The 11,061-nt window shown below is 50.9% G+C and overlaps 1 protein-coding gene across 1 annotated transcript; it reads left to right on the top strand.

Moving 5' to 3' along the window:
• Positions 1–795: 795 nt before the first annotated feature.
• TSEN54 (tRNA splicing endonuclease subunit 54) lies at positions 796–10,689 on the top strand. The gene is made up of 11 exons (XM_082492369.1): positions 796–842; positions 972–1,130; positions 2,430–2,493; positions 2,638–2,721; positions 4,706–4,804; positions 5,114–5,166; positions 5,518–5,616; positions 6,747–7,381; positions 7,937–7,997; positions 8,650–8,766; positions 9,876–10,689. The coding sequence occupies exons 1-11, from the start codon at positions 814–816 to the stop codon at positions 10,024–10,026; spliced, it is 1,551 nt and encodes a 516-aa protein (XP_082348495.1). The 5' UTR covers positions 796–813; the 3' UTR covers positions 10,027–10,689.
• The last annotated feature ends 372 nt before the right edge of the window (positions 10,690–11,061 follow it).

The following is an 11,061-nucleotide window of genomic DNA, read 5'->3' as shown; positions in this document are numbered from 1 at the left end:
GCCAGGAGAAATAGTGACACCCGCTGAAGGGAAAAACCTCCTTCCCCAGCACGGATGCTTCTGCTCTGGGGGCTGTGGCACACACCTGAGCGTGCACAGCACCAGCTGTGGGGGCTGCGGGGAGCTCTGTGAGGAGAGGATGGGGCTGCCCCATGCCAGATGCAGCCACTTCCAGATGGTTCTGGCTGGTTCCAGGTGGCTCCAACAGCCCCATCGCAGGGGACAGCTGAAGCCATCAGTGATGCTGATGGTGCCTTTGGGGAAATGTATTTAAGAAAGGGCAAAACCCTGTGTGCCAGTGAGGGAAAAGTGTAAGAAATGGCCCTGTGAGCAGCATGGAGGAAGAAAGAAGGAAAGAGGTGGTCCAGGTGCTGGAGTAGGCATTCCCTGGACTCCCTACCAGAGCAGATATCCACACCTGGGACTAGTATTAACTAGCAATTAAGTCATTTTCCCCAAGTTGAGACTGTTTTACCCATAGCAGTAATTGGTGAGCGACCTCCCTGTCTTTCTCTCAGCTCATGAGCGGTTTCACTGCACTTTCTCCCCAGCCCTGTTGATGGAGCGTGGTGTGAGCGGCTGGGTGGGCAGCCGGCCGGCAGCGCCCGCGGCCACCTCACCCCGCCAGCCCCGGGACAACGCTCGGTGCACGGACCCCGGCGCGCAGCTCAACGCACAGCCCGGTGGGTGCCCCGGTGCCCGCTCTCCGCCGCTCGCAGACCTCCGAGCCGCCAGGGGGCGCTCTAGCGCCCGACTCGCTCTGCCGGCGCTAGGGCCCGGCGGCGGAAGGAAGCGGCTCCCCGCGACGCGCCCATGGAGCCCGGCGGGTCGCGCCGCCGGAGGTAAGGCCTCCCCGACCCCGGCCCCGGCCCCGGCCCCGACCCCGGCGGCTGCCCGCAGCACGGGGGGGTCGGTACCGGTGGGTGTCGGGGCGTTCTGCCCTCACTGTGTTCCCCCGTCTCGCCCCGCAGCGCGGCGGAGTTGGTGGCGGCTCGCGGCCGCAAGGCCCCGCAGGGTCCCCGCGGCCAGAAGGACTTCATCCCCGACGGGTCGGCCGAGCAGGCGGAGAAGCTGCGCCGGTGCCGGGAGGAGCAGTGGCAGCTGCTCTCCGAGGAGCGTGTGGAGCGGCTGTAAGTGCCCGGGGCTGGGGGCGGCCCGGCGGTCGCCGGGCGGTGCTAAGGCACCGAGCGCGGGGCTTTACATTCCCTTTTCCCTGGGAGGGTTCACGCCGGGCGGGTCAGAGCACAGCTGCCGCCCGTTCGGGTGCTGGTATGGGTAGAACCGAGCCGTTAATAGCAGGTAGCGCAGTAAGTTCCCTCGCCCGTCCCCGCGGTTCACCCGCTCACAGCGCCCCGGTGGCAGCAGCCGCGGGGCGGCTCACCCCGGCTGTTCCCTCGGGAGCAGAGGGTCTCACTGGCACTCCGGTGGCTTCAGTGTGGGTCTTCAGAAAGTCCCTCAAAGGGCCCTTGGTTTTCTCATGTGTGTGCATAATCCTGTAGCCTTTGCAGATACACAGCCCCTTGCTGATCCTCACGTGTGGCCTTGTGCAGATGCAGACGAATCTCGGTGTCCCTGGTTTATCAGTTTTGGTGGTTTCAGCAGCACTACCAGTCTCTGGAGCTTATCATTTCTCAGGAGATTTTCACTCTCTACCTCTCAGCACACGCTTTCCCTCTTTGCCTGCTCTTTTCTGGTAACAGTTTCTCTGTTGGCACTGATCAGTAGCAGCAGACACTATTCACATAAAATCACACGGCTGGTGACTTTAGAGAGAGAATAGTGACCTCCAGCAGACAGGCAGGTCAGACAGGGTGGACTGTTACCTTCCACTGTTGGCACAGTTGGGTTTGTTCAAGTACATCTGTAAATGTGTGTTGGGGGCAGCAGTGGAGGCTCTCAGGATGGGAGGGCAACTGGGTAGGTTTAGGTGCCCTTTCAGATAGGGAAATTGTGGTACTGACTAAAGCTGTAGAGCAAGTCCATGGTGGACCCTACAGGTCTTAGCTTCTGTTTTCTTGAACCAGCTGCTAAAAATGCATGTTTGCATTCCTGCAAAGTTGCCCTCTGCTTTTTCTCAGCTATTAAATTTCTCCTATGAGACCACATGGGTGGGATACAGTGATTTGATAGTCTTGGCAGCAGCCAAACAATTGTATGATGTATCATGGCCACACATCTCCAGCAGGCTGCTGTAGCCTATGGACAGACGTCTGTGATGCTGCTGAAGACACTCTTAACTAGTTGTTGGTGATAAAATCATCAGCTGGTACTGCCAGATCCAGAGGATGATGTCTTTCTAAGGCCTTACCCTGTAAAAATGCCGCCTGGAAGTTTGCTGCCTTCTTATACCTTCCTGAGCTTGTGTTGCCACAATAGGAGCTCATAGTAGGACATGGTAGTAATAACAAACTAATCTTTAACCTTCTCAGGGCAAGTCTGGTGAAAGCTGAGTGGAAGCCAGGACAGGGCATCGTAGAGCTGCAGTCCCCTGCGGTGAGTCTGCTGCAGAGTGTACTCAGTGCCATCATCTCCTGCTGGCCACTGCAGATTGCTTAATTTGCTTCTTGAAATGGGAGAGGGCCTCGTTGTCAGCAGGGAACAGCCAGAGCCCATCACGGATTTGTGCTTCTGTTCTAGGGGAAGTTCTGGCACACCATGGGGTTCACAGAGCGTGGCAAACAGTGCCTGCTGCCCGAGGAAGCTCTGTACCTGCTGGAGTGTGTAAGTAGGATACCTGTGCGTGGATGGGAACATTGGGTCCTTCCTGAATGATTGGAGGAATTGAAGCAGCTTTAGACTGAAGTCTGAAATCGCTTGACTTGTGTTGGTCCTTGCTGCACTTTAAGCAGCTGATTAACAGTTGGTTCTTGAGGAATCATCTCTTTTAGCCTGTTTGGTGATGGAGTTGTTTGTCTCCAGGCCGTGTGTTCGTATGTTGTACTCCAAAGCAGCCTCTGTGTCGTTGACAGTGCGTGTTAGTTGGATTGGTGGCCAGTTTATCCCGCTGGTATTGTGTTTAACCCACTCCTATGTCATATTTGAGAGTGGAGACTAGAAGAGTTCTAGCTGATCCGAATTTCCGTTAGTACAGCTAATAAGTCAGCTGTCTTATCCGAATGAGAGAAGCATGAGGAGCGTGTTACGAAGTTTTCTATTGAGATCTCTGTTTACTGTCTTGCTCTGGAGGAGATGAAACACACATTTGTATATCAATTACTTCCTTACCAAAATCTATAGGTATAGGGACCTGAACTTCCACAGTCCAGGAAAAGTCACTGTTCTGTGAATTTCTGGAAACGAGATCAAACCATTATCTTCTGTTCCTTGCAGGAGTTAATTGGAATAAAAGGTTTGATACTTGAGAAATCCTTTTCCTCAGAACTGGTGTACAGTTAATGAGGATATCTGAGACTGGTCAGTGCCTTCTCTGTCATGAGTTGACTTCCTCCCTTATCCAGTGTATTAGATATATTGCAGTGACGGAGTTTGTAAGTTCATTAGCACAGTTTTTCTGGGCTTCTCTGGGAAATTGATAGTGAAACTCTTTCCAGCTTGGTAGGGCCAAATTTAGGCACTAAATCAGATCTTTCCATGTGAAGGGTGTTGGCCTGAGAGGCAGTTGTATAGCAGCCAGTGCTGTGCATGCTTTATGCTTAAGCAGAGATCTTTGGGGTTGCTACTTGGCATCTCCTCCCGGTATATACGGCAGAAGAAAATTTAAATGTGGCAGACAGGGGCGTGAGACCAGGTTGCATTCAGTGCTCTTCTTGCAGAAATGGTGGTTAGGGCTCAGTTGGATTTCTTTACTGTAGAGAGGAGTTCTTTTGTCTCTCCACCAAAGCCTGTTATCAGTAGAATAGGTGCACCGATCTAAAGGGGAGCTTTTTTCCCCTTAGCAAAACTTAATCACATTATGGGCATCTGATGCCATGCCTTAAATCCTAATGGCAAAGATAGGGTTTTTTTTACCTCTGGGAATTTTACAAACAATAGTTTGTAACAAATTCATGAAACTAAAATTTAGTCAGTTGCAGAATACAAAATCTCTCCCCAGAAGCAGAAAAGACCTGTTAGATGCCTTCAGCCCGTCCCATGGGAGAGGTGTGGTTCCTAGTGTTTTGTTTTCTTTGTTTAAGAGTAAACACGTTAAAAAAAGGAGGAAAAAGAAGCTAGCCTAAAACTGCCTCTTGGAGGTTCATTGCTACTGCCTGGGGAATACTACCTATGGGATCACTGGCGCTGCAGTAAATGCTTCTGAGGAGCTGCCAATTGATGGCATCTAAGGATGCATCTAAGGATGCCATCAATTCCTCTGCTCCAGCTCTCAGCTGTGCTGGTCCTAAATATTTTTGTAGTTGTGTTGTGTCCTGAATCACTGAGACCATCAAAGTTAAAGAAAATTATCTCCCAAAGCACTGATTTGTTTAACAGTTGAGTGTTGTGCTCCCAGGTGCATCCTCCAAACAGATGCAGCACTGGAGCAGGAACTCACAGCTGTGGGTGGGAACTTCTTACCTGGCTATGAAAACCAGGACGTGGGGGAACTGGGCGTGAGAGGGGGACTGTAACTAATCCAGGTGGCACATGGGGAGGCGTGGGTATCCTGTGAAGGAGGGTGCTGAGACCAGTGGGAAGACACTGGTGGGTGTGAGCTTGCATATTTTTTTCCCCGTGATTCTCTCAACACCAAGCTTTTGCCTTGCAGGGCTCTGTTCAGCTCTTTTACAGAGATCTGCCCTTGTCAATCCAGGAAGCCTACGAGATCCTGCTGTCCCAGGAGGCAATGAGCCTGCCGCATTACCAGGTGTGTTGGGACCTCCAGCTGTTGCAGGAAGGATGAAGGCAGAGACCCCAGCTTCTGCCACACAACCTCTTTCAGTGGCTGAGAGCAGAGTAGGACAATTAGGGAGGGAAGGGGAGGCATTCTCAGTTTTTCCCACTTACCTTCTTCCAGATGATCAGTTCCTGTTTCCCCACCTTTGCTTTGGGTCTTAACCCTGGTGTTTTCTCCTCTGCCAGTGCCACACTGTGTTTACCCAGTTATAGCAGAACTGAAATAAATTGTTTGGTTTTAGGGTAGTCATTTAACCCTCTTGCTTTCCTTTGCTCTAAGGTGTTCAGCCACTTGAAGCAACTGGGTTATATTGTACTGAGATTCGACCCCAGGTAACCAGCTTTTTCTTTCCACGCTGCTTTCTCCTTTCTGAAGACCCTGAGCAGCTCTGTGCCCACTGCATGGCCCCAGTGGAACGGCTGAGAAGAGGACTTTGACCCTGCATTCCATCTCTTGGGAGGATTAAAGGCTAAAAGTGGCAGTCTACCCTTCCTTGCTCCTCCCTCTAGAGGAGATGATTGGGAACATGAAATGGGGCATGAACTGAGGACCGTCCTGGTCCTGCTTGTCGATTTTCTGTGCCTGGAAGAAAAGGTGTTTGTTGCTGTATTCTGGGGCTGAGCAGAAGGGTAGTTTCGCTGCCCCGCCCTGCTGTCAGCCACTGTGTTGGTGTCTCCTTACAGCACTGTCCTGTCTCCCTACGAGAGGCAACTGAACCTGGAAAGTCACTGCCAGAGCTCTGGGAAACACCATCGCAAAAGGAAGAGGAGTTCCAGCCCCCGGTAAGGATATGGCCCAAAGCATTCTTCCATTTTCTCCCAGGCTCTGTGGCTTGGGAACAGCAACCTCAGCCCTTTGTGCTGTCGGTGACCTGTCCGGCACAGCTGCTCTTGGCCATCCCCAAGCAGTACAGTGCTTTTCCTGAACTCTTTGCAGCGTGCCCTTTCATCACATTTGTGCTTAATGCAGGGCTAATAGGGACGAACTGACCCTGTGTCTCCCAGCTGCAGCGGTGAGATGCCAAAATAGAAGGGTAGAGAGGTCAGAGGTCAATGCAGAAGAAACACTTGGCAGATGTCTCCTCTTGCTCTTTTGTAGAGGGAACGCACAGACGACAGTGCACATCTTACACTTATCCACCCCATGCTAGGACTGTACAGCAGAGGGCGTAGTTGGGTCCTGGTCCTTGCACGTGGCCCCTAGACATTGCTAAAAGGCAAATAGAATCTGACATAATTAGTGATTTTGCTCATAATTATGACAGCTTCCAGTAGGTGGCGTCATCCTTTAAGAAACAGTGAGGTCAAGAATGGTCTGCAAGTCCTTTCCTGTTAACAAGTAAATCAGTGCCTGGGGAGTTATGAAATTTTAGGAACTGAGAGATAAAACTGATGGTTTAAGAATTGCCCCATCTTCTCTGGGATCAGGGGCTGAATCTCGTACCAGTAAGAGGCACTGGCAAGAAGGCTTCTGCCTGGCCTGTGCTGGTTTGGCTGAAGTCCATCATGTTTGGGTGGAGGTGTTTGGGTCAGTCTATGGGGGATGTGGAGGCTGCATGGCAGGTTGCAAATGTTGGTCTATGCAAATCAAGGCTGGGATTCTCCTGGGTGTGGAAGTCAAGCCTCATGCAGGACTGCTGAGAAACTTATTCTGCCTTTGGCATTCATTGCTTGGTTTTGGCCTGCTTTATTCCCTTCTCATTTTGTCACACAAGCGAACACCCTCCTTCCAGCCAACAGATTGTTGTTAAGAGTTTGCAGACCTGTCTGGGGTTTTCTGCCACCTTTGCAGTCCTTCCTTCAGGCTTGGCAGACTGCATTCTTCCTGTTAGCAGCGAGGTGGCAGGATTCAGAGAGAATAAATTTCCACCACACACTCTCCCTGTCTTTCATGCTGCTGCTTCTGTCTTTAGGTCGCATGAGAAGAAATATAAGGTGTCGGAGGACCTTCCAGAAGCTGAAGGGACCTCCAAAAAAGGTGGAGATGACTGTGGAGACTCCAGCTGCCTTCCCATGGATGAACAGCCCTTGTCAGAGCAGCCAAAGGAATCAGATGCTGGCAGTGGAGAGGGAGAGTCAAACCCAGTTCCTCTTGATACAGGACAAAAGGAGTCCCTGACCCCCTCCTGGGGCCATGCAGGAGACCACAAGGAGACCAGCACTAGCACCCATGCACCCCGCTGGGATTTTACCACCATTGTCTTGCCAAACGTGGCCCCAGACCAGCCGTGCACACATCTGCCCTCACCTGACAACAGACTCCTGCCGGAGAATGTGCCAGGGAGGGAGGTTGATGCAGCTTGCTGGTGTGCACGCATCAATCAGAAACAGGAGAAACTGTCACGGAAAGAAAGAGAACAGCGAGAAAGGGAGAGCAGGTACAAGAGCAGCATCAATGCTGACCGGGAGGTGAGGCACTGCTCCAACTGGCAGGAGTACAAAGCCCTTCTGGTGCAGAGGAGCCGGCAGAAGGTTTGGAAACGACCGCCACATCTCTGGGACCAAGCTGTTACACCACTTTTGCGGCCAGATGAAGCTACCTCACCAGGTAGTGGTTCTGGGAACTTAACTGGGACCCCCTTCTCCCCCCCAACTCTGAAACATTGCCTGGTATGCAACAGCAAAAGGGATGATGTGGAGAAGCTGAACATCAGTTTAGGGGACAGTACCTTGAGAAGAAGAATCTCATTAGAAGGCCTAGGCAAAGCAGGCAGAGAGGAGCCCAGCTGTGGGCACGGGGAGGGAGAAGAAAGCTTGTCCTCTGCCTTTCCATCTCTCTCTATAACCCACTCAAGTGCCAGGATAAACAGGGCCTTGGGAGGTCTTGTAATCCATTCCCCATGTCCTACTGTATTGGAGTCCTTCCTGCTAGGCTGTTAGGCATGGGAAATCGGAGCCAGCAAGATGCAAAGCAGTTGCAGGGTGTTCTGGGCTGTGAGCTGGGAGGAGATGAGGAAGTTGAGGTCTTTGAAGTAGCCAGGGGTGACTGTGGTGCTGCCAGCCATTGTCGGAGGAGGAAGGCTTGTGGGTGGTGGTGGAGTGCTTGGAGTGCCCTGGGAGAGAAATAGCTGGTTTGATCCTTTCCTGTTCCTTCTCCCTCCAGCTGTGTTCCTCCAGCAGATCAGCGTGCTGCAGCCCTCCCACATCCTGGATGGAGCCTCCCGGTTAGTATCCAGCCAGCCAGCTCATAGCTGTTAGGGAGTGGGGGTGTCTTGTGACTGTCCCTGCTTGTGAGGTCTATGAGACACTCACAGCAGCAGTTTGGGAGCTGTTTGGCATCCAGGAAGCTGAGGGAATCCAGTGCTCTGCTCCATGACCCTGTTGGATCTGTAGTGAGGGGTTGACATTTTCGTGAAGTACCAGGTCCTGCAGCAAGAGAGCTAGGGCATTCCAGGCAAATTAAAACATTGGGGTTGCTCTCTTTCCCTGCCGTTGCCTCTCTGCACCCTGGCCAGGTGATTTCCCACAGAGGTTTGGTTGAATTTAACCTATGCCTCATCCCTGGAATGTGCTGCCATCTCTGCTGAAGTGATTATAAAACCTTGGCTTTGGGACTTCTGATTCTGCTCCTGCCTCAAAGAGTTTGTAGGGCAGAGTGGTGCCGTGCTTCTGTACCTGTTAGCGGTGCTTCTTGCGAGGGGGTTCCCAGAGAAGGCAGTGGAGCAGGTGTGCGCCAGGAGCTTGGTCTGGTCTAACTACAGGGAAGATCTGGAAAGTAATTAGAGGGCTTCAAGAGCTTTTGCTCCCTCTTTGCTGTATGTATACCCCACAACGCTTCATTCCGATACATATGTGGATGTGATGTCTCTTCTGTAGGCTGCAGGAGGACCCAGAGGGCATGAAGATAGACTTCAACGTGTATCAAGCAGATGCTGTGGCCAAGTTTAAGAAGACAAACCCTGGGAAGCCATATGTCAGGATGTGTGTTCGGAGGTATCCATGGGTCTTATGCTGTGTTCTGAAACATATGAGTTGCTGTTGCAGAAATGAAGTCCTAATGATCTGTAAATGATCCAGCATCTTGTGAGCTTTACAGATCATCAGCGTGCCTCCCTCGAGGGTGGTCCTGCCCAGAAGGTTTATTTTATTTTATTTTTTTTCCCCCTTTCAGTTCCTCCTTTGTTGGAGGCTGTGGCTGACAATTCCCTCAGCCCTTGCGCCCAGCCCACACTATTTGGTCATCTGGTTGCTGCTCATGTCTGAGTGTTACTGGAGTGAGGAATAAGAAGCCACGGCTGTGTTTGTGCAATGCTTGTGAAACTTAGGGAGAGCTCAGTTCTGCAGGGAGCCATGTGGTACCTGAATCCTCAGCCTGTGCAGATCCTTATGGATTTCTGGAAAGATGTACCTTCGCAGAGCTTGCTACAGGCTCAGGGCCATGGGTTTAGTATTTTGATCTTTGTCAAATGTAACTTTAAGATCAGTACGAACAGAGGATAGGTGTCCCCTTTCTTGCTGGATCCAGAATCTGATGCTTAAACTCCATAGACAGGTATGAAGTTCAGTCTTTGCCTTTTCTAATTTTTATATATGTACCAAAGCTGTCCCTCCTCCACTCTGCAGCTGCAGTAGCCAGAGCAAGGAAGGTGGTAACGCAGTTTTACAAAGGTCTGTCATGAGCAAGTAGGGTGATCCTTGCTTTATAAATATTTTCATTCATGAGCAAACAGACTCTTCAGAATTAAAAGGAGGGAAAAGCAGGTCAGATGTTGATCCCAGCAACCTAAAGATCTTCTTGGCACAAAGGTATTAAGATTGCACTGGGCTGGCAATTTGCCAATACCCCTGTGAGCTGCATCTAATAGGCACAGTGGGGAGCAGTGTGCAGTTGCCCTTGTTTTTGGCAGAGGATTTGACAGCTCCCAGTTCCCAGCATGCAGTGTATTCTCTTGGGGCTGGCAGCCTCCTGCTTTGACTGAAAGTGGGGGGAGTCCACTACCAACTTCTAAGACCAAAGTGGGCAGTTGTGATCGCTGGCCAGGACAGCTTTGTCTCTGTGTTCTTCTTGCTTTGAGAACAACGGGATGTTTTTCTCTCTGCAGCTTTGATGAGCAGATTCCATCCCTTCGGGCTTTGAAGCAGGTTACGTATCAGAGTGGGGATGTCCCAGTGGTCTTTGCACTGGTGGATCACGGAGAAATTGCCTTTTATTCGCTAAAGGAATTCAAGCTGCCGGTTGATGTTGATCACTGAACTTACTGTCACTTGCAGAAATGGTATGGGATGAAGGGAAGAGCTTTACTCAGGATTTGTTTTCTTGATTAATGAAATATTACAGAAAATGGAACCTGTGATAACTGGAACCTTGGGTAGTTGACCACTTTATTTGCTGTTCCAGATTTCACCCAACCAGATGGCTTAGGCGTAATAGCAAAATTTACAGCAAGCAAGTGTGTGTGGCTTAGCTGGGCATTTCTGGACTGGAATAAATGCTGCTTGCTCCAGCTTTCTCATCTTGTGGACCACTAGTCTGCCTTTTCTCTGTCATCTTTGGCTGACCTGTGGACCATTAGAAAACACTTTGCTGATGATCCTCTTGTCACATGTTAAGAACCACAGTGCTACACCAGTCCAATGGTTGGAGAGGCATTGAGGTCAGTCAGGGACAGAATAAGCTGATCAGATCAGTGGTGGTGTCCTGAGCCTCTGTCATTCAGCTACGCCAACAACTGCCAGATCAGATTCTGATCTGAAAAAGGCACAGCCATAAAACTCAGTCACCTGGAGTAAAGTTTCCAGGCACTAGAGAGCAGGAAACTGTGCCTTTAACGCTATTTCATCATCTGGAGGTCAGAAAAAGTGCCAGAGCATTGCAGATGGCACCCCGGCTTCATGCTGTAGCTGCTGTGCTGAGATGCATTTTGGCCACGCAGCATTATGCCATATTCAAGTTTGACCACTGATATCAGCATACTGTATCTGATAGTCTCACCAGGGCTGCACTGCAGCCCCCTCTGTTTCAGCCTGACGTCCTCTTTCCTGGCTGTGGATCCTTGTCTTGTCTTTTGCAAGTGAGAGATCCCTCAGTAAAGAAAGAAGCTATAAATTCCTCATGAGCCTTCCAGTTCTATGGCTGCTGTGCTCCAAACAGGATATCATTGCTTTCCAGGCCCTATTGTGGGAGCTTTCCACCAGGATATCCAGGTACCAAATTTGCTTTAGCCTCTATGCAAAAGTGCCAGTGACAGGTGCCAGAGTCTGCTCAGTGGGTAGAAGCATGCTGAGCAT

This window comes from Vanellus vanellus, assembly GCF_965231255.1.
Source record: "Vanellus vanellus genome assembly, chromosome: 17".
NCBI classification, from domain to species: domain Eukaryota; kingdom Metazoa; phylum Chordata; class Aves; order Charadriiformes; family Charadriidae; genus Vanellus; species Vanellus vanellus.
The sequence above is the reverse complement of the archived record's forward strand: the minus strand, read 5'-3'. Positions and strand labels throughout refer to the sequence as shown.